This window comes from Gouania willdenowi, chromosome 9 (genome assembly GCF_900634775.1).
Source record: "Gouania willdenowi chromosome 9, fGouWil2.1, whole genome shotgun sequence".
NCBI classification, from domain to species: Eukaryota; Metazoa; Chordata; class Actinopteri; order Blenniiformes; family Gobiesocidae; genus Gouania; species Gouania willdenowi.
This window is the reverse complement of record NC_041052.1, coordinates 25970663-25993650: the sequence shown is the minus strand read 5'-3', so window position 1 is coordinate 25993650 and position 22988 is coordinate 25970663. Positions and strand designations below refer to the sequence as shown.

At 41.7% G+C, this 22988-nt stretch overlaps 1 protein-coding gene across 4 annotated transcripts in view; it reads right to left on the bottom strand.

The window, feature by feature from the left end:
* The window catches only part of adgrd1 (adhesion G protein-coupled receptor D1), a 56999-nt gene extending 34588 nt beyond the window's left edge, over positions 1-22411 (bottom strand). The window contains exons 1-13 of one of the 4 annotated variants that reach the window (XM_028458013.1): positions 21955-22411; positions 21843-21879; positions 21443-21559; positions 20909-21007; positions 20337-20459; positions 20079-20255; positions 13608-13865; positions 12485-12552; positions 11317-11466; positions 11185-11235; positions 2010-2133; positions 1618-1725; positions 548-623 (exon numbers count right to left, since the gene is read on the bottom strand). In XM_028458013.1, the coding sequence (XP_028313814.1) occupies positions 548-623; positions 1618-1725; positions 2010-2133; positions 11185-11235; positions 11317-11466; positions 12485-12552; positions 13608-13865; positions 20079-20255; positions 20337-20459; positions 20909-21007; positions 21443-21559; positions 21843-21879; positions 21955-22008 (1442 nt within the window). In that variant the 5' untranslated portion in view covers positions 22009-22411. Of the gene's footprint in view, positions 1-547; positions 624-1617; positions 1726-2009; positions 2134-11184; positions 11236-11316; positions 11467-12484; positions 12553-13607; positions 13866-20078; positions 20256-20336; positions 20460-20908; positions 21419-21442; positions 21560-21842; positions 21880-21954 lie in introns of those variants that run through there. The other 3 variants (XM_028458014.1, XM_028458015.1, XM_028458016.1) reach the window with 3 other exon arrangements.
* Positions 22412-22988: the final 577 nt, after the last annotated feature.

Sequence of the window (22988 nt, the reverse complement as noted above, 5' to 3'; positions counted from 1 at the left end):
ATCAGACAAAAAGAGGTCAACACTGGACTCTGGTTGTCTGTCCACTGTAAGAGTCAACAAGCAATGGCATCACATCCATAGTTTCAGGGTCATCTGATATGTAACATTGAGCTCCCACAAGCATCATCTCACTAACATGTTATATAGCCTTGGGGCAGTTTTTCAGAAGTAGCTCTGAATGCACTTTCACAGATTTAAAATGCAGTGTTTTAATCTGAATACAAAAGGGGCGGCGTTGTTTAGAGCTGGTATGTCACATTTACTAAATATAAACAAGTTAAGTGAAACAGGAACCAGTTGATCTCATCTTGTGATGGTAGCTAAAGAGGGGGTGGATGCGAGGAGCTATTAGCAGGGTGTATCAGTCAGTTGAGGTTGATTCGTAAGATGAGAGATAGGAGAGAATCACAGATAAGACCTTCGCCCCTGTTGTACAGGAAGCAGGGCCGTCTGAAAGCCAGAAGACCACTTTACCCACACAGGAAGTACAGAGAAAGGTCAGATTTTAAAATACTTTCCACCACTGGGTGTGTCCTTGTTCTCTTACCGGGTCTTGACTGGACTGATCTCCTTGTAGTAGTTGTGCATGGTGTGATAGAACAAGCCAACAACGGTGGTTTGAGCTGAGGGATGGAAGACAACAAGCACATTCTGAATGTGAAAGGAATGCAGAGCAGTATTGCTAAAATGCTCACAATGGAGTGAAGGTAATTTGCACTGCATTGCCATTGCACCCTGACACCGAGAAGCTAATAAGACGGCAGTACACTCGCATAGCGGTGAAATAAAAAGTGAACCAATAGGAATGCTTATGAAATATCTAATGACTTCCCCAAGAAAGCGGGAGAAAAGATAGGAGAAGAAAGATATCTGGTCCCCCTCCTCTGACCTGACCTATCAACTGCTTCCCACCTCTACACTGCAAGATAAACTATAAAATTGAAGGAAGTCCATAATGGTGTTGTTCTGTGCTTTTGTGTTTTTACCAAGGGCCCGCTGACTGGAACAGAAAAAGCCTGCAGATGTCAAATAAACTTTGGTGTGTGAGTTTTCAGCCTTTCCAAATTATAATTATAACAAAGTACCTCACAGTAAGTTCCACAAGAGATTCTGACAGATCTAGTTTGGTTGAGCAACCCTCCAAAGAAAACAAATGAATCTAAAAAATAGGGTCCAGATTTTAAATTACCATCAGAGCATATGGCCGGTAACATGATGTAAATGTTTTCCTCTAGTTCTAGTTTTCTTTGTTATTTATAAAACAACTTTTACTTCTATGAGAAAAATAGTTTTAATAAATAAATAAATAAAAAGCACTGACTTACCTACAATGAATTAATGTTATATTATTATTATATTATTACCCAAAGCTACGAAAAAGCAGTACAAACACCACAGTGTCAATCTGGATTAATAGACAGAAAATTATTCTTATTTAAAGTGTTAGTGGACAGGAGTTAAAATAATCTTTTGATGAGAATGGTATTGCCTATTTTGGAGGTTCCTTTTGGGCAAGGCTGAAAACAGAAGTTAATATTTTATGTTTTCAGCCTGATGGCTAGTTTTGTTTGGTGCATTAAAGTCACCAAACCCAAAGGTAACCAAATTTGTACATACACTGCATGGTGAAGGCTTCTCCCGGTACAGAGATGTAGTTTTTCCCCTCAGTGGGGAATCGGTAATGCTGCATGTTGAAGTTCTCAGGAAATTTCATCAGAGAATAATCTGTGGAGTCAGAGGTGAGAGAAACTGAGAACTGTGGAGAAAAACAAACAGAAAGGCTCAAAGCAAACTCTGTCAACTTTGTCAGGGTCGGATCAAAGATTTGAAGGAAACCCGGAAAGAAAAACCAAACAAGGGCCAAGGCAAACTAAATATTATGCTCAAGACGAGCAGTAAGCGGAGGTGTTAGGATGGAGGGATTTATTCTTAGTTCACAAGTTGTTATCCTCTTGTTTATTAAAAATATGTGATGTTGGCAGTGTCTGCATCGTACATGGCACACTGACCTGCAACAAGAGATGTTCCACCCAGGGAGATGTGAGACCCCGGGCTAGACTCCAGATTAGTCACCATATGCTCCATCACTCTGTCCACTGTCTCGATCAGACCGCTGACCACAGGGATGGACTGCTGCTCAACAATGAACACACCAGAAAAAACATCTCAGCCAAGTCACAGCTGTTGGTGTTTAATGTCCAGCAGTGATTCATTTTGACCGATTACACGGCCTTTGCATTCTTGGAATAATATCTCTCACTAAGAGATATCATGACACGATTCATAAAGTACGGATGGAATTCAACTCCACTGCAGGAGAGTCACTGTGGCTCCCCTGACAACAACATTACTAAACTATAAACTAAAGGGGGAAAGATTAGATTTTACTGTGTAGCCGTATTAAAAGAAGAAAAAAAAACATACAAATACACAACAGTGTTAGTGAAATCGTAAAAGTATTCGTTATTTGACACAAGGTAAGGAAAATTTATGGTGGTAGAGAGGTCATGTTCTGATCGAGAGGTTGGAGTTCGATCCCAGTCTATACCTGTCTCTGTGTCAAAGTGTACTTAGGCAAGACACTGAACCCTAAGTTGCTCCCAGTGGTCGACTAGTGCCTTGCATGGTAGCTCAGCCCCATTGGTGTGTGAATGGGTGAATGAGCTGATATTGTTAAGTGCTTTGAGACTACTTCAGTGTGGGGATAAAGCGCTATATAAATGTGCTTTACATGATTAAAAAGTGCAACAAAAAATGTTAAACAGTTTAAAAGTAAAAACAAGAACATTAAAATAAGCAGTAAAAACATGAAATCAACAATAACATTTTAATAACCTCCCTCTCAGTTGTACGTAGTAGAAAAAAAATACTGCCTTTAACCTGAATTTAAACATGTTCACATTGGATGCTGGCTTCAGCTCTGCTGGCAGTTTGTTCCACTTCTTTGCAACATAACAACTAAAAGCATCTTCACCATGTTTGCACCATAGATATGAGAGACCTACTGGGTTAATACCTGACTGACATCTCAATGATTAATTCTCGACCAAACCCATTCAGAGAGCAGCAGAACTTTAAAGTATAGTCTTTTTTGAATGTCTGCACATGCTGTCGAAGATCAACACTACAGTATATACTGTATGTAGTGCAATCTTTTTGCAACAACAATGCATGTTTTATTATTGCAATCAAATAAATGTATTTATTTTATTGCATAATTGTGATCTTCAAACTCCCTGAGGGTCAGAAAAACTTTAATAGATGAGAATATAAAAAGAGAGGGCAGTGTTACACCTATAAGGGGGAAGGGAAGAGGAAGTCAGGTTGGGACGATGAAAGGGGTAGGGAACAGTTGACTATTTTAAGGTGGGAGTGCAATGTGATGTTATAGTTGGGCATAATGCGCATATTGTGTTGTGTAATCACAAATCAGTTAAGCCACCTTTTGCAAAATCCCGCCCACAAACAGTCATTGTCCAATCATACGTCAGCAACTGTTATTATGTAAACAACGTCCAACATGGCAGCAGACACAATGGTGAAGCGGTGTGCTCATGGCTTGTGCAACAAGTCGATACCAGGTAAGGTACCCTAAGAGTTTGGCTAGGGGAGTCAAGTTCTTTACGTTCCCAAAGCCAAAAACACAACTGGAGCGATGCCTACAATGGACTATAAAAACGTCTCAGGGATGTGTGTGTCAGTATGCGTGTATGTGTAGTATGGGAGAGGTGTATGTTTTTAACTGATCCTGGAGAAACGTTATCTCATCTTGTCTGCACTAATGTGTATGATCAACAAAATGACATTAAAGCTTGATTTGATTTTGATTAAATAAGGTGACATAAATATACACTCACGTACCTAATGGTGGGGGGCTACAACGACTGGAGTATACAGTTATTAGCAACTATCATATTACTATATTACTATCAATATTTCAGTCAGCATCCTCCTCCCAATCTATTAACACTAGAAGTCCCAGGGATTTCTATATCCCCCCAGAAGTCCCAGAGCAGGGTCAAATGAACTCTAGGACCAAACTGACGACTCTGATGGCTACAATTTGCATCTATTCATTTGTAAATGCTCTTTTCGGCCTGGGGGGCCTGGGGGGCCTGGTCCCTGGGGGTGAACCTTAACACCAAGCCTAGCTCAGCCCAGTGGCCTCGTCCCATCCAGGGCGCCAGGGGTGCTCTTTTCGGCCTGGGGGGCCTGGGGTGCCTGGTCCCTGGGGGTGAACCTTAACCCCAAGCCTAGCTCAGCCCGGCGGCCTAGTCCCATCCAGGGCGCCAGGGGTGCTCTTTGCTACCACTGAGACCAGCCTGGGGGGCCTGGTCCCTGGGGGTGAACCTTAACATCAAGCCTAGCTCAGCCCGGTGGCCTCGTCCCATCCAGGGCGCCAGGGGTGCTCTTTTCGGCCTGGGGGGCCTGGGGGTGAACCTTAACACTAGAAGTCCCAGGGATTTCTATATCCCCCCAGAAGTCCCAGAGCAGGGTCAAATGAACTCTAGGACCAAACTGACGACTCTGATGGCTACAATTTGCATCTATTCATTTGTAAATGAATCACCTGAGAAATCAGCAGGGGGGAGAGCCTGACTCTAACAATGGAAGTCTGGAATGTTAGGGGGAAGTGCCCTGGAAGCTAAAGTCACAATGCCCCGTTTATTAACTCGTTCTGCTTGATGCTGGGGGAGAACAAACACAGACTACAAACATTGAAAGAAACAGAGTCACCTCTTCCAACACACCTGATTCAAATGATTATCAGGCTTCTGCAGAGCTGGATGATCATTTGAATAAGGTGTGCTGATTAGTGGCCCTCGAGGACCGGAATTGGACACCCCTGGAATACCCTGTTGTCATGCAGCCTTTTGTGCTGTGGGGAATAAATAGCTGGCTGCTTCCACCTGCTGACACTCCACACTTATTCTACTCAAAATGCAGAGAAGATTTACCACTCAAGAAGCGTTGGAATTGATCCTGAACAATGCAAACCCTTGTGACTCAGATGGGGAGGACATAAACCTTCAGCCAAATTCGGATTCGGACTCTGAGCTGTCTTCAGGTTAGATTTCCCAAACATCCTATTTTCATTTCCTGACTTTATTTTTATTTAAAACCGAAGAAAAGAATAATTTGAATTTGTTCACATTGCAGATGACGAGACTGCTCCTCATCTGGAAAAGAGAGCTCGGTTGGAGAGTGAGCCCACAGAGACGGCGAAAGAGGGCACAGTGTGGCATGAAGAACATGTGGGTACAATTCTCCGTTTCACTCCAATGGAACCGTACGCTGCAGATGGAGAGCCAACAGCAAAGGCCAGAAGAAGAATCAGGAGTCGCCTTCAGAGCTTCCTCTGTTTCATTACTGTTGGCATGCTCCGTCCCATTCAAGAATGGACTATTCAGCATGCACGGCAAACGGAGCAGACGGACTGGTTCATGATCCTCCATGAACTAATGGCATTTATTTCTGTTATTATTTTGAGGGGGGTGACCAAGGTTCCATCTCTGCGTGACAGCTGGTCAGCATGCCTGGGAAACCCACTTATCACTGGAATTATGTCACGAAACCGTTTCCAAGACATCATGCGTCACCTACGATTTGATGACATGTTTACGCGCAGTGAGCGAGTGCAGACAGATAAGTTTGCTGCAATTTCGGATGTGTGGGGATCCAACTGCATCACATGCTACAACCCTGGTCGACACATCACAATTGATGAACAGCTTTTCCCATCGAAGACTCGCTGCTGTTTCCTGCAGTACATTGCAACAAAACCCGACAAATTTGGCATAAAGTTTTGGGTGGCTTGTGATTTGAAAACAAAGTACATCTGCAATGTCCTCCCATATCTTGGAAAGGACCCCAGTCGTCCCAGTGAGGAGAGACTTTCTGAGAGTGTGGTGATGAAGCTGATGGAACCATTTATGGACAAAGGCAGGACGGTCACCACGGACAATTTCTTTACATCACTGACACTTGCACGACGACTGCTCAGCCGGAAAACCACCATCCTCGGGACAGTCAACAAGATTCGCCGGGAAATTCCTCAGTCAACTAGAAAGATGGACCGCAAGGAATTCACCACTCAGGTATGTTGTTGGTCTTTTTTATTCCATCAACACCTCTGAGTGTGTCATTGTGTTTAAAACCGCTATAATAACAACAATTTCTTCTTTTTTAGGTGTTTTCCACCACTGGTGCCACGCTGACGGTGTATGCGCCCAAACGAAAAAAGACCGTCTACATTCTCAGCAGCATGCACAGCGTGGTTGAGACTGAGGAAACCATCAAAAGGAAGCCAAACACCATCACCCAATACAACACCACAAAGTGCGGAGTGGATGTGATGGACCAGATGGTGCGGGAGTACAGTGTGCGAACAGGAACACGGCGATGGCCAATCGCCGTGTTCTACAACATGATCGACATGGCGGCACTCAATGCACATCTGCTTTATCAAGCATGCACCGGGGTGCAGGAGAGACGGGTGGACTTCCTGGTTCAGCTAGCAAGAGAGTTGGCTAACTCTCATGTGAGTGAAAAGAAGGCACTCAAAGAGCAACTGCGCCAACAACAACCGCCTACACCTGGCCCTGGGAAAAGGGCTAAGTGTCAGATCAACCATTGCTGCAAGAGCAATCGCGCAACTGTGCGATGTGTTCATTGCCACAAATACACATGTGGCAAATGTAGGAGAGAGATACCGTGGCAGTGCCAAGTATGTCACGAGTCTCAATAAGAGGATGAAGGAGATTCTTCTAAATATGTGCACAGTTGCTTTGTTATTATCGTTATTTTTATTTATTTTGTTTTTTTTTTTTTACACAAATAAAAACCATTGAAAACAAATCACAGTTGTTCTTTTGCACATTTCTCACACCACACTGTCATTAAAAATAAATAATTTTTGTATTCTCTTTGGGTCAAATGACACCTCTCTGGGTTTTATAGGTAAAAAGTTCATTTGACACCTCTGTGGGACTTCTAGTGTTAAAGGGCTTTGTTACCAGTTAGCAGCATTATTAGTCGTGGGTCACCTGTAGGTTCAGCTAGCTAGCTGATGTAACAGTTTGTTTTATTAAGTACCCCATTAGCTGTGGTAACGCTCTTATAGCTTAAGGAAGATACGAACAATATAATATTAGAAAATGTACACAGCAGTGCAGGAGCATGACTGGTCCGGTATGTTTTCGCTTCAATAGTTGCAATCTCCCCTTCGTTGTTTATTTTAATAGTTTGAATATATCCCTCCACAGCATATTGTCATCCCTTTTGCCTGGATCTGGAGGATATCGCGCAGGTATTGCTCCAAAAAGAGTCACTAACATGCACCGGTAGACTTCTCCCAGCCATTACAAACAAGACAAACTCAGGAACATGACGGACGTCCCAAAAGTGAATAAGGGGGCGGGGCTTTTGCAAAAGGTCAATTGAAGTGAGTAAAGCTTAAGTATAATAATGGTAACCGTGAACAGAGTGAAGGAGTGTGTGGTTATATATAAAAAACATATTTGATCAATGAATCTAAGGTTAAGCCCAATACAATTTTATCGAGCCATGCCAGTGCATCAATGACCAACGTTTGAGCCACTTCTGTGAACCCAGGCACCGGCCCCGGCTCGAAAGTGCAGCCATGCCGGCAGCAACAACCGGAGCCAAGGTCCTTATATTCAAAGTATATTCTGAGGCTCTGACTTCTTTGTTCTGGTAAAGAAAAGAGCTGCAGCATTCTGAGTCAACTGTAGCTTTTGTGGGATTCCTGTCAGAAGACCATGACAATAATAATAGGGTTTTTTGGGGCAACCTCAGCTCACTCATTAGGGTAAAAATTTAAAGACAAATCTTTTGGAAAGGGTACAGCTCATTGAACAATAGAAACCAGCAAACTAAGAATAAAATAATAGGCACACTAGTTGTGGGGGGTTAGGGTTAGGCAACATAATAGTTCAATAATAGAGGTAAACTACATACCTCTATGTATGTAGAGGTATGTATGAATTGTAGCAAACATCACAAATGTGATGTTTGCTACAATTCATGCATTCACATTCAGACAGTGTTAGGTGATAGAACCAACTCACTAAGGGCTCTATTCTCCCATTTCTCCCCCAAGTCCAATAAGCTGCGCAGCTGCGCTGTTTTTGACTGTGTGCTATTCACCCCCACCGTGGGTGGAGCAGCCCTGAAATGTGGGCGTTCCCATTAAAATCTGGCTTTACACGCATTCTCCGGTGTGTGCGTAAATCCTTTTTCTCTTACACGCTTCTAACCCTGGAATAAGTGCAGCGCCCCGATAAGGTGAAACATTATATTGCAATAGAAATATGGACTTAGTTGCATTTTAAGCCACACAGACTCATAATATTGCAGAAGAGACGACCAGAAAGATTTGATCCAAAGCGACACTGACACGCTGTCACGGGGGTGGGGGGAGTCACACAAGCACGCCAAAGGATTGACCATCAGCATTACTAATATGTTCACATTTACCAGTTCTAGACGGGACAAAATGTGTTACATTTCATTTTATTTTACCCGTGCTGTGTGTGTGTGCTGCTGCTGCAGCTCGTTACAAACTCTGACAGACGTCAGACTATTTAAACTATTTTAACACTGTGTACAACATAAAGCCACAGTTTGATCCACGACAAGAGTAAATAACAAGTGAAACATTAATGACAGATGATGATGATGATGTGATGTGATGTAATGTGCATGGATGATGATGATGAAGAGCTGATCAAGGAGAGAGATTTAACTGTGACTCGGACAAAATGCGGCCGATCCTCACAGTGCTGTAATCTGATCAATGATCTGATCAAATCAACCTGTTACATTGTTTATCAATGAAAGCATTTCAAATTAAAAGTGAACTTTATTATTTTCATGGATTTCAGTTCAATTATAATAAATTTCCTTCAGCCCGCCTTCATTCACAGACAATGCGCTTTTTGGCTCCTTACGCGCGGTAGGCGTGTCAGCGGCCTGGACCGCAGAATACGCGTAGGAGAGAAGCGCACAACTGCAGGCGCGCAAAAAAGCGCTTAAGCGCAGAAGGGAAAATAAACCCCTAAAAGAACTCAAATTATCCAAAATAATCAGAATAAACAGATTAAAGTGAACCAAATTAAAGCAGTTTATAAAACCAAAACTCACACCCAATAGCAGCAAAACCCAAAAGCAGCAAAAGGGGATGTCTAATTCTGTCACAGCCAATGCTGTGTAAAGAACACAAATTAACATGAGAAATTACAGCCACCAATTGCACCTTAAATAGTGAGGCAAGGTAAAAGTGAGATGGGCTACACCTGGGGCCTCATGTGAAAAGGCTTGTGTAGAAAAAAGGCATACGCTTAAAATATGCATACGCACAAAAATATTCAGATGTATGAATCTGTGCATGTGCATTAACCCAAGCATATTGAACATCCAAATTAATGTGGAATTGAGCACATGTGACCCTTCCCTGTCCACGCCCTCATTGAAATAAAACTAAAACTACAACCTTTACAGACAGGAGCAAAGATCATTTTCACAGAATGAAAGTAAATGAAGTAAATTAGAAACATTCCCCTGAAAGTCGAGGCAAACAAATGTGTACAATTTGGTGTGTAGTAGCACCACTAAACATAAAACAGGGGGCCTGATATGTCAATAGCCAACCCCAATGCACCACTCTAATAGCTGTAGAGACTTGTGTATGCCCCCTCTGAAGTTCGTGTGAAGCACAGCACATTTCTACATATATTTCAATTTTGAGATATCCGGATTTTCCCACGGAAAAGTATGTACGCAATTTTGTGCATGTATTTGTACACGAGGCCCCAAGCTTGAGAAACTCCACAAATCTCACAAGCTCCAGCATAAAGCAATAAATATTCTACCATTACCACCATTATGCAATCAATCAACAATGATGTAATGAGTAAAAGTTTAAAAGGAACTGGATGTTTTCAAAGTAAAACCTAACAAACAAAGGAAACTCACATAAAAAAAAACAAAAAAAAAACAAGGTTAACAAACCACAGTCACACTGAAAAACCTTAGACAAACTAAACCCAAAAGCAAAGCTGGGACTCAATGAAGCAGTCCAATGCAAACTTAAGAATCTACTCACACACTAAAATAATCAAAAGGGACAAAAGCACTATTGAATAAAACTCTAAAATAAACCAACAGACCCTTTTCGATTTTGCGTTAGTGCCACAAAGTTCTAGTTCATGTTGGGTGTGGGATACATATGTATGTGTATATACGTATATATGCATACAGTATGTGTGTATCCATAAAATGAAGAGTCCGTCCTTAAGACTGCTCTACTGTAAAGTGTCTTGAGATACCATTGGTTATAATTTGGTGCTATACAAATAAAAGATTGATTGATTGATAGTTGCAATACATTTCTATGTTATAATTTTAGTGTTTTTAAAGCTGGCCACTAATTTGTTCATCTGCCCATTCTTCCATTTATCATTTGTGCAAGCTTTATTTTGTACATTACATTTACCTACAGACATTTTATAGACTCCAATTCACCCAACACATATGTTTTTGGACTGTGGAATCAACACAAGCACAGGGAGAACAGGCCAACACCACACAGAAAGGTCCCAGGAGCTCCACAACAGGATCAAATCCTTACTTTAATTTCTCAAAAATGAGGAAAAACATACACAACAGAATAAATGACGGTGTTAGGATTGGTTAAATCATGAACATCTGCTGGGATGTGTCCTTGCCCTGGTGACCTTTCTTAGTATGAACCAAATCTGTACCAGAAATCTGTACACAGAAAACCTCGGACTGAGCACTGTTGAAATGTTGATCTCATACTAGAGTGGATGCAACACACTGTAACAACAAACACAGCTTTCACTGTCCAAGTTTGATATGAGCATCTGTTCTAGCTTATTCTGAGAAAAAAGAGCAAGCTTCTTTTCTGCGACACAGTTTTGTTTATGAGAGCAGATAGGTACAGTGTATAATGGTATAAAATGGTAGTTGCAGGCACCACTTGAGAAGAGAAGTATAAATATTTACTATGATATGTTTATACATACAAAGAAATCCAGAACACCTTTAGTGTTCTGGATTCAGGTCTGGATTGATCATATCAAAAATGTGTGTACATGTCACGTCAGATTGTTGCACAATCTATAGTACAATATGATTTACCTCAGGAAGTCCTGGAGAGGAGAGCACTTCTTCCACACTTCTGAGAAATGCCTGAGTGGAAGAAAATACATCAGGGAGCAGTTTCTTTATATGGACACAATAAGGAGAAACATGGGAACTGTTTGTGTAAACCTGTGTGAGATTGTTGGCTGTGTTTTGAGGAATGGTCTTATTGGGCAGTGCCTTCAGGAAGCCGAACACAGGCATGGATTCAGGCCCCTGGGAACTTTGCACCTCCACCCAGTCGCTGCTGACGACAGGAGGACTCGCCTCAGTGACTCTCTTGGAAGAAAAAACACCCCCAACCGAGGAAATTCTACTATCAGGAAGCAGTTTCCAAAGGCCCACCATGCTCCAACATGCACAGGATGTTTAGTGACTGATAGACTGAATGGAGTACTCTTTGGAGGTGTGATGTAGTGTTTCCCATTTTCACTCCAGTGTCTTGCTGGGAACCATTTGCACATTTGTTCTGGTTCTGATCAACCTTACTTCTTTACTTATCTCTTGACCTTGGTAACTTACATCTTTCTCTTTTTGTTGCTTTTATCTGGGTTTCATCTGTATTTGTATTTATCTTAATCATTGACAAACAATACCTATACAGCAAGAGATGACTTGAAGAAATCCCACAGCTTAAACATTATTATAACCTATAGAATTTACAGAAAATGTTGACTGCTATTTTATGCAAGAGCTTTAATATCTCACTTTACTGACATTATTATATGTCAATACAATACATGTGCACTGGACTTCTCATACAACATACCCTGAGATATTCCATGAACCTTTTTAATGTTGCTTTAATGCTAAACACTGAACTACTAAACTGCTGTGTTCTTTTATTTCCATTTAATAGAATTCATGTTGAACACATGCTTTGTCCAATAGAGGCTCACAAGAAATACTGGAGCCAATTCTAGTTGACATGGAGTGCAAGAGCTTCACACATTCACACCCAAAGACAATTTAGAAAGTTAAATTAGTTTTTTTGGTGGGTAGAAAGAGGAGCATTCGTAGAAAACCCACGAGAACACAGTGAGAACATACCAAATGTAGTAAAATAAAATAAATAAAAGTTATAATTTACAGAGAAATTGGATGGATGGATGGCTTCAGGTATAAATGGAAGAGTAGAGGGATAGATGGATGATTCATACAAAGAGTGATTCAAATTTGCTGAACATACATTTAGATTAAATCAGATTCAATTAGATTAAATTAGACTGAGTTAGATTAAATTACATTCAATCAGATTGCATTATATTAAGTTAGATAATATTAGATAGTCACTTACAAAGGTTGGTGCTATTGTAGGGGTTTCTTTGGAGATTCCAGGAGTTGAGACAGAATCCATGACTTCACCTGGGGAAACACAAAGAACTGCAATAAAACAGGTCCTACATGATGGGATTAAAGAGACTGCTTGGATGACCTGAATGTATGTAAAATATTGATTGGAGACTTGCTTTTGGAATTTTAACCTTTACAGAGTGGGTGGCTGGAAACTATTCCCGTTAAGCATATAGTTCGACTGCCATGCGCAGCCATAAAAGGAGAGAGAAAACAAGCCCTGCAAAATCAAAGTAATCAACCACAAAACACAGCTCATATCAAGGCCTTAAATACCTTTTATATGACTTCCCCAATATTAATAACAAAATCAAAGGACTACAGGACATTTACCAAGTTTGAACTCACAATACAGTAATCCTTCACAATTATCTATATTTAATCCTATGTACCATTCATTTTATGCACCTTGAAGAAATTGAAATGTTTTTCTGTAATCACTGTAGTCTGTTTTTTCTTCATTATGACCTCTATCAGTAGACATATCTCTCACTGGCCACCCAGCAGCAGCACTGATGATTTATGCACTGCAATAGATGATTCAGCCTGTTAGTTCATCATGTTATGGAAATTTTTCAGACGACTATGAATTTTGATATTAAGGATTAGCATTCAGCTGACTGTCAGTGTTTGAAAATTCAAATAACGGTCAACTTTTTGTCCATTTATGGCCCTCAACTGATGCTGCGGTAAAGAGAAGAGAAACAGGCAGGGGTCTAGGGGTTACATCCTAGCGTGTTGTATCCTGTCACATTAAATCAAAGTGATCTGCCCTCTGCAGATCCATGCTGCTGCACTGCTAAAATACTTATAAGGCAGAACTATGTGAAACACAGTGCTTAAATGGTGCAAGGTCATGAAAATGTGTTTAAAGAGGCATTTGACAGGGAGGTGTATATATATGTGTGTCTGCTTAAGTTACTTGTGAATGGAATGCAGTGAGGATAAGGATGGAAATGACTTTTTAACTCATGTTTCCCTGTCGAAGAGGACAAGAGGAGAGGATTATATCAGGCATGCAATGTCCCAAATTGGCAGGAAATTTCTACTAAAGCATGATGACTCACCTATGGCTGCACTGTAGTAGAGCATGATCTGTTGAGGAAGCAGGGCTCTTTCCCAGATTACAAATTCATCAAAAGCCCCTTTTACATAGTGACTGTACGCCTTGTTGTTGCCAGTGCCAATGACGAGGTCGGGGTAGGTGTCTCCATAGTTCTCTGAGACGCTGCCCTCTGGATCACCAGCAGTGAACGTCCCATTGATGTAAACCTTAAGGCCATCGATTTTAGTCCATGTGAAGAGAATATGTGTCCAGTATGGCCCTGCCAGGGGAAAAGGAGAACATGTAGTTACCTTAAAAATGTAAATATCATAAATTACTTACAGTGTGCAGTTTCACCAACAACCATTAAAACAATGATGAAATACAATATAATCACATTTAGTAACATTTCTTTTTGTAAAAGTTACATTTTCACCTGTAATGTTGTGATTATAAGTTAGGTTACCTTACCTTAGAGATGTATATTTATGTGTGTATGTTTTTAATTGCACATGGATGTAATGACAACTCATCTCTTATTTTTACTTTATTAATCAAAAAAGTCTCCTCAAAAGGAAATGAGGAGGACCTTTAACCTTCTTTGGACACCGTCTTCCACATTTCATGAAAATGTAAGTGTAAGAACAGAATCAACAGCCTGATGTCTTAGCTATTTTGTGGTCAGTCATCTGACCAGTCACAAGTTGGAAACCAAGAGGTGAAACAAAATCAATTGGGAAATCTATTTCTATATTAGCACTATAAACCTATGACATGGCTTGCCCTATCACCCAGGTTCCCAAAGTGGGGTACGAGTACCCTCAGGGGTATGCAAATTGTCATGGGGGCATGTGGAAAAAAAAGTAAAATAGGGTGACAACTTTGAAAACTACAATATGAATAGGGCAGCAGTCAGGAGCCTCCATGCATTGCCACAAATTACACATTGGCCACCATAAGAATCAGAATCAGAATAAACTTAATTTATCCCCGTGGGGTAATTAGAAAAGCAAAGAGCGGCATATAAAGAAAATTAAAAAAACAATAATAATAATAATAATAATAATAATAATAATAATAAACTGAATAACAAGGTGTAAATGAATGATAAGGTGTCAAATGCATATGTTTAACTAAAAAATAAATATGATAATAATGTATAAAAATAAAATATATATAGATGTGTAAACAAATTTTTATTTTTAGGACAGTGACAGACCAGCTGTCAGATACTCTGAGTGGTGGAAAAAAGAGTGATTACAGTCACCCTTTAGTGTTCAGAAGAACAACAGCTTTGGGGACAAGGTGACAGTTGCGTTGTGTGGACCTGCACTCATCAGTGTACAGAATGAAGAGCAGCAGGGGACAGTACGCAACCCTGAAGGGAGCCGGTGGAGGCAGTGAGGAGATCTGAGAGGGCATTAATGATCCGGACCTGCTGGATTCTGTTGGTTAGAAAGTCCATGGTCCAGAGTATGAGCTGACTGCTCATGTTGAAGTTCTGTTGGAGTATGTGTGCAAGGATGTGAGGTTGCAGGCTGTTTAAGGTGGAGGAGAAATCAGCAAACAGGAGCCTGGCAGACGTGTTGGGCAGCTTCAGGTGTTTGTGGATGGCGTTGATAATAAAGGCTTTGTCCTGGGTTTGTTGGGTGGCGGTGGGTTGCTCCGCCGGCCGGTCTGGGCACCTTGGCCTGGTTCCCTGGGGCGCGCCTTCGATGAGGGTACCGCTGGCGCGGTGGGCTGGGTCGCCCCCCTCACCGGGGGCTCACTTGGGGGACCGCAGGGGCCGGCTTGTGTAACTTCACGGGGAGGAAAGGGTGAGTTGTGGTGCCTCGCCCGCGCTGGGGCCCCCCCTGGGTCATGCTGGGTAGATGTGTGTGGGGGCGCGGCCGGTGGCTCCTGTCCCGGCGGATCCGCGTTGGGAGTGGTTGGTCTGCTGGCTGGGGGTGTCGGGCCCGATGGGTGCCGTATCTGGGCGGGGGTGGGTCTTTGGGTTCGGCGTCTCGGGACGCGCCCCCCCGCCATCTGCCCAGGGACTGGCCGCGGTTCAGCAAGGTGCCGCGCCGCCTTGGGCGGGGTGGGGCTGGTGGCTGGGGCCCGCTGTCCTCCGGGCTGTGCTGGCGTCGGGGGTGTCTCATGTCGGCGCGTGGGTGATTGGGGGTGGCCTCCGTGGGGGGGGGATGCTATACTGGCAACGTTGGTGTGGGGTTGCGGAACCTGGCTGGGGGTGCATGGGTTCGGAGGGGTGTTGCTGGGGGCTCTCTTTGCGGGGTCTCTCCGGGCGGTGCTGGCCTGGTGGGGCATGGGGGTTCCCCTCCTCTACGGGTGGGGCTTGGTGCTTGTCTCGTCTCCTGGTTGCCTTGGGGGCGCACCTCGCGGCGTGTTGGTCCGGGGCGGTGTGGGGGGTGGGCGCGCTGGGAGATGCTGGCGTCTGCGCCGGGGGTTGGGGCGGGGTTGCTTGGCGCTCCAGGGTGGTGCTCTTTGCTGGGGGCGGCTCTAGCTGTTCTGGTGGTTGAGGTCGGCATCGGCCGCTTGGTAGGTCTGTCTTGGTAGGCTCGCCCTTGGGGGTTCCCTGTTCTGCGGTGGTGCTCCTGGGGCCCGGCGGGCCTGGCCTTGGGGTTGGGGTCGGTGGCGGGATGTGCTGGGTGCTGGGCTGCTTGGGGCTTCCTCGGATGTGTGTGTGGGGGGCGGTGGCTGCCTCTCGAACTGGGATCTTGGGGTCATCTGGGGGGCTGCTCGGCCGTGGGGGGGTGGCCTGGGGCTCCCTGGCCCCCACTCTTTCTGCTGGCCTGGCTGCATCTGCGGGCCCGGGGCAGTTCCTGGGTTTGCGGTAACGGTTTTTTGCACATATACTGGTCTACAATGCACTGGCACGCCTTGGAATGTGGGATAAAACTCATACTGGGCTTAACTTTAGACACGTTAATCCCAAATACCTGCTTTAGGTACTACCACTCACTGTCCACAGCCACCACCATTATAGCTAAGCTTCACACTTCTCACTATACTGGCTGGATTACACAACATAATAAGCACAATATATTCTACAACTTCACATCTCATCCTCACTGTATAACAATCTATTCTTCCCTACCCTTTTTCTTTCCTATCGTGAGTCTCTGATCCCTGCTCCCTTTCCCCTCCCCCTCCCCCTCCCCCTCCAATTAGGTGTAACACTGCTCTCCCTTTTCATATCCTCCCTATAATGAAAGATTTCTTACCCTTCCTTAGGGAGGGCTGGTGATGGTCACAATTAAGCAATAAAATAAATCAATTAGAAAAAAAAAAAAAAAAGATAATAAAGGCTTTGGCATCACCGACACCTCTGTGACTTTGATATGCAAATTTGAGCGGGTCGAGTCGGTCAGAGTAAGAATATGATGTTTAATGAGCCTCTCTGTGGCTTTCTTTGGCTGGCAGGAAAGGGCCACTGGGCGGAGAGAGTTCAGTAAAGTGGGGGGGCTCCTCTCAGGATTAGTGGTGATAATAGAGTGTTTCCATAACTTGGGGACAATTCCAGTGTTGATGGAGGTCTGGAACAGGCTCTGGAAAACACTCCCTGCTCAGCACAGTGTTTAAGGACCTGCCCTCTGATATTGTCAGCACCAGGTGCACTGCTGGCCTTTGGTCTTTTGAGGGCCCTCACAACATCCATGGTGAGGGTCACCAAGATTGAGGTTGACCCGCTAACTGGGTGGAGTTGTTACTTTCAAATTTGGAGAAGGAGAAATGAAGGTCATTAGGGAGAGATGCTGGGGGGATGACAGGGATGTGAACAGGGTTGTTGGTGGTAATGATGTTCATAGATGCCATGTTCTTCAAACCCTGCCAAGCTGAGCGGAGGTTTCGCTGTGAAAATTTCTCCTCCACCTTGTTTTTATAGCTCAGCTTGGTGATCCTAATGGCCCTCTTGACCTCTTTATTTATCTACTTCTTCTCCATCTCTGTCCCACAGAAAAAAATCTGATTATTTTTGTTGATGATGGACTTCAGATCCTTGGTGACCAGGATTTATTATTGGGGAAGATGGTGACAGTCTTGGAGGGGATAATATTATCCTCACAGAATTTAATGTATGCCGAAACCACCTCCACTTGTACATTAAGGTCATCAGAGGAAAAAGGAGGTTGCTCCAGTTGGTGGACTTAAAGCTACCTTGAAGAGTGGCTATGCTTTCACTGGTCCACTGCCTGATGGTCTTGGTCACCTTCTATACTTTCCTAATGACTGGGATGTAGGCTGGAACAAGTAGGATGATGAGGTGATCAGCAGAGCCTAGTGGGGGGTGGGCGACAGTTCTATAGGCATCAGGAACTGAAATGTAGTATCTGTTGAGTGTCTTCTACCCTCAAGTGGTGACAGTGAATCAATCTTATAAAAAAAATGCAAATATGACAAGAGGTACATTGCTAAGCGCTTTCCAAACGTGCTTGATGCCCTTTGCCACCACGCACTTGTGTGAAAGTGGATTTCCAGCTTTGTTTTACTATATATTATTCCTTAACAGCATAAATAAAACTCAGAGACAAATTTCACTGTAGGGCTACATTGTACCGTATGACATTACATCATTATGATTTTTTACAGTGTGCAGGAGTAGAGGGTATATGGCTTCAGGTTAAATGTCCGAAGGCGTACGGGACTGTGAAAAGTTTGGGAACCACTGCCCTATAAGGTAGGTTAAAGTTTTGTGTGTGTGTGTGTGTGCGTGTGTCTCTGCGTGTGTGTGTGTGTGTGTTTAGTCACTGAGTAAGTGCTGGTGGATTATTTGGTCATTTGTCAAGGTATTTGTGTTCCTTGTTCTCTTGGTGTATTGAAGTTTGTTTCTTGGAGTTTTTTCATTGTGGTTTGTTTTGTATTTGTGTTAAATTAAATGGACTTGTTGTTGGATGCCCACTCATGTCACCTGCTGCTGTCTCTAGAACTGGACCCTTAAACACAATCCCACACTGTGACATTTTAGGCAGGGCTGGTTAGAATGTATAAAAGTAGAGCTCACATGTGACAACTGATCAGCTGTCATGTGCTAAGTATGATTTTTGTTCAGTGTTGCAATATTTGGTTTCCTTATGGGAACGATGTGATATAGATTGTTTGAGTTTTCTTTTATAGTAAACGTGTAAAGTACAATGTACTATATTTTGGGCCTTTAATATAGAATTAGTTTAAAAGTGTTACAGTGTATTTGAGTAAGTTGGGAGGCTACTGACTCTTTCAGCAGTTTGATATTTTTCCTGAAGATTTATATTGCACGTAAGATGTTTAAATCATAGACATGTTCGAAAGAATGAAAATCTGCACAATCATAAAAAAATGTCTCTGTTTTTGCTTTTGCATGCAAAATCACATTGTTAGTGGTGTGAGAATTGTTTTGATGGATTAGGCCCTTAAACATTGTGAAACACTTCAATAAGATTTGGTTTAAAGAGATGGGTGTTGGCAGTGATATAAGCCATCTATCAACCTGCTTTCTCATCTGTCACCTGAAAACACATTGGGAACAATAACTATCCTTTTGTTTGGATGAAATATAAAACCAGTGTCCACCCATACCCTGATGTTTGATCCTTATTGTTTACATCCTAGCGCCAAGATTTATGAAGTGTTATTCTCTCAGATTAAGTCCAAATTACATACACTGTCACACAGCCCTCTAAGGTTTGGTCTTATCCCTTAAATAATTCCTTATGAAGTAAAAAAAAAAGTGAAAAGTGACCAAAGTTGACAACAAGTCCTGAATGTTTGACACGTGATGCAAGATGAGAACCAGATGATATTTGATCAACTTTAATTTATCGCATAAATTGAAATTGATTAAAAACATCCAAGGGCACAGCCCCTGAGTCCCAGAATCAAAAACTAGGATGACACAAGTCATCTGATAACCAGGTGGGTACACAAATGAAGTAATTTCCTTACATCTTACTGCATTTTGTCAAAACAGTTTAGCAACTTTCTTCCTTTTTTCCCTTTCTCTTTTAAAAAGTGAATCGTATTTCCATTAACAGATTATTTGACTCGGTCACAGTTACTTTTCATTTTATTTTTAACCATCACAAACATTTTTTTAACAACAACTCTTTCACTTCTTCTACATCTGGTCTCATTTAAAGACAAAGTAAAAGTAGCATGAAAACAGCATTTCTTGAGAAAACGCAGTTCAAATAATGATTTGTTGTAAACTTTCAAGTAAAGTTAAGGTAGGTGTCAAAATACACAAATAATGCATTTTCTTATTTTCTTAGAACTAATCAAATAACGATATACGATGGATGTCACATAGCACAAGTGACTTTCTGTCAACCCTGAAAAATGTCTATTAATCTCTATGAAAAAATACAGTTTTATGTAAAAAAAAAAGTTTTGCTATAATTTGAATCAAAACTACAAAAATGTTGAAACTTGACTTTGAGTATAAATCCACATAAGATAAACATCTTTATAACAAACACACTCATACTCAAGCCAACTCAAAGTCAAACAGCAGCAGTACCTGGGACTTTGATGTTGGCCTTCCATCTGTGATTGTTGCCTCGAGTGTAAAACTCCACATACCCAACAAAGGGGTTGGTGAACACTGAGAAGCCATTGGAAATGACTTTCCCTCCAGAGGCTATGGCAAAACGGGACTCTCGCTCAAGGTTTTTCCAAAAAAAGGAAAAGGTAATGCCTGCAAGATGAATGGTAACTGTTAATGCAAAGAGTTGCATCATTTGAAGAGAATCAGTGTGAACAGTTCTGACAAACTCACCTTCGGGGCCACACAGCGTAGGGTCACTGATGCAAGTGTTCTGGTAGTTTCCAAAGTGAAGAAAGGTGCCGCCATTGTCTCCATTCAGATAGATGCCTTTGTTGACCATTCCCTCAACAATGTCTGTGACAAAGCACAGGTGTAAACTTGGTAAGACTAGTTAATAACTGGTTAAACCCAGTACATATAATGCTCCTTTATAATTTCATTTTCAAATTTTCAAACCACTTACATAAAGAAGTGCTATCAGTGTTTTTTTGTTTGTTTGTTTGTTTTTTTTAAATAGAACATCCACAAATAGTGATTAGAAGTTCTCCAAGAGCAGGTTGTGCTGATAATCATTTCTACAGTAGAGCCTCGATGATCAGGTAGAATGGAACAACTTAAAGGAACTTAATTGAAATAAAACATTTGGTTTTAAAAGGTTGAGCTATAAATACTGAGGAATGGAATGGAATAGAGGAAAAGTGTCAAATGCTTTTTCTGAACCGTGTGGTGATGCAGAAGAAGCCACAGAAGGCAGTGGATGGAGCACAGATACATTTCAGTGAAGACAAGTGATGGATTCTCACCTACTGTTGCAGAAATATTAGTGTAGGCAGAGTCATTGGTATACACATAGGAAGAGTTATGGGAAGAAGGGAGCACAGTGTGGTTGTGGATTCTGATCGCTGGACAACACAAATGAGAAAACACGGTGATTCACAACAATACAGAGACACAAACAAGGGACAGGTTGTTCAGTGAAAAGAAGACAATGGGAGGGACGTGCTGCACAGGTATGAGACAGAGTGATGGCGAGCTGCGTGCACAGAGGCAGGGTGACTCTACACATCATGCTCAGGTCTATACCCGATCCCTCTTCTACTTTCAACTCAAAGACTGTGGACTGACCAAACAAAACTGCTGCTCAAAGTCATGAATAATTAAGCTATTAGCCATTGATAAAACAAGATTTTGAGTAATTTTAAATTTTGTCTATATATAAACATGCCTCAAATACAAAAGCATAATAACTGAGGCTTTATAAAGGATGGTGAACACAACAAGATAGTAAGATGACACATTCCCATAAGTATATATGCATTATTATTATATGCACATACTTATGTTGCTTCCGTTAACATAACCTGGTCTGTTTCCAATCTGGTCCCACAGCTCATGGATACCTTCCACAGCATCCAGCGACCAATAATGGGAGGCAGATGCCAACACCTGCAGGCCTGGTCGGAGAGATCACCAACAAACAACAATCCTAAGACTAATTTTTAGAATAAAAAAAAACACACTATTATTACTAAAAGTGTGTTTCCTAGCACTGTATAATTATTATTTTTTAATAGATTGACAAAGTTGTAAGTAAACAAATGTTTGTATAAGTTGATTGTAAGGAATACAACTCTGATTAGTGAATAAATAATGCTGGATATTATACAGTATTAGTAATATTTAATTTCTAACATTTTATTAGCTTAACCTGCACATTATAATGCTATTATTTTCTACCTGGATGCTCCACAGGCTGCACCACCTCAGCATAAACCTGCAAACACAGTATTGCAGTTTTCCTTAGAAAGCCTCTGAAATTAAAAGGTGAGCTTTGTTTTCACACACTTACCTTCAGAAAATAGATCAAAGTAGTAAAAATGTGAAGAAGAAATGAAAGTTGCATTTCTGTTGATGGGGGCTTGAATGAATATTATTAATTTAAAAAATAAAAAATAAAATCCAGAATCTAAGATGGATCCAGGAAGAAATATTCATTATTCCATCAACATGCAACTTCAGATCAGCCCATGGGTTCCCGGTGAAAGATTATTATAAATGATTAAAAAGAATAATAATAATAATAATAATAATGATAATAATAACAAAATAAGGCAAACACCAAGTTTTTAAAGCACAAGGCAAAAACACTTGAGAAGTTTCATGATGAAATGTGAAGGTGGAGCTTTCCTATCCACGCAGAGATAGAGGTCTTCTCCTGCTCTCAGCTGCTCCCCGTTTGTCTCTGAGTCTAGATCTGGTATGTGGAAGGGCTGGAGAGGCTTCGGGGAGGCGGACCGGTCGTTGGGTGAAACGTGGGAAAAGCAAAACGTGATGTCACTCTTTGGATCTTCAGAGAAGGGGCGGCAAACCATTGCGTAAATGGCGTTGGTTGTGCGTAATTGGAGATTGGGCGAAAAGTGGATGAGATCAGGATTTGTGTCATTTGATTTAAACGATCACACGTTAATAAATGTCTTTACACGTCAGAGAAGCATTTAAAAAGCACGTAAGCATTTATTTTTCAGCACATATGACTGTGCTGTTTCTTGAACAAAATTTTTGGAAATTGAATTAAAATATAACAAACGTATAATCAAACCAGAAACAATCAGTTGACTGTTTGTTTAGATAGTTAAGAGATGTACAACTTTAGTCACGACCAGCGCTTCCAAAAGTACTATTCTTTAGTACTTTTAAGTAAAAGTACAGATAATTGAATAAAAAAAATTGATCGGTATTAAACTAAAACTATGTCCCTTCAATAATTAAACAAGGAAATTCCATATCTTTTATTTGTTCAAGAACATGTAGAATGCAGGTACATGGAAATAATGTAAACATCTGGAGGATTTTACACTCATAATAAATAACATTTGTTTAAAA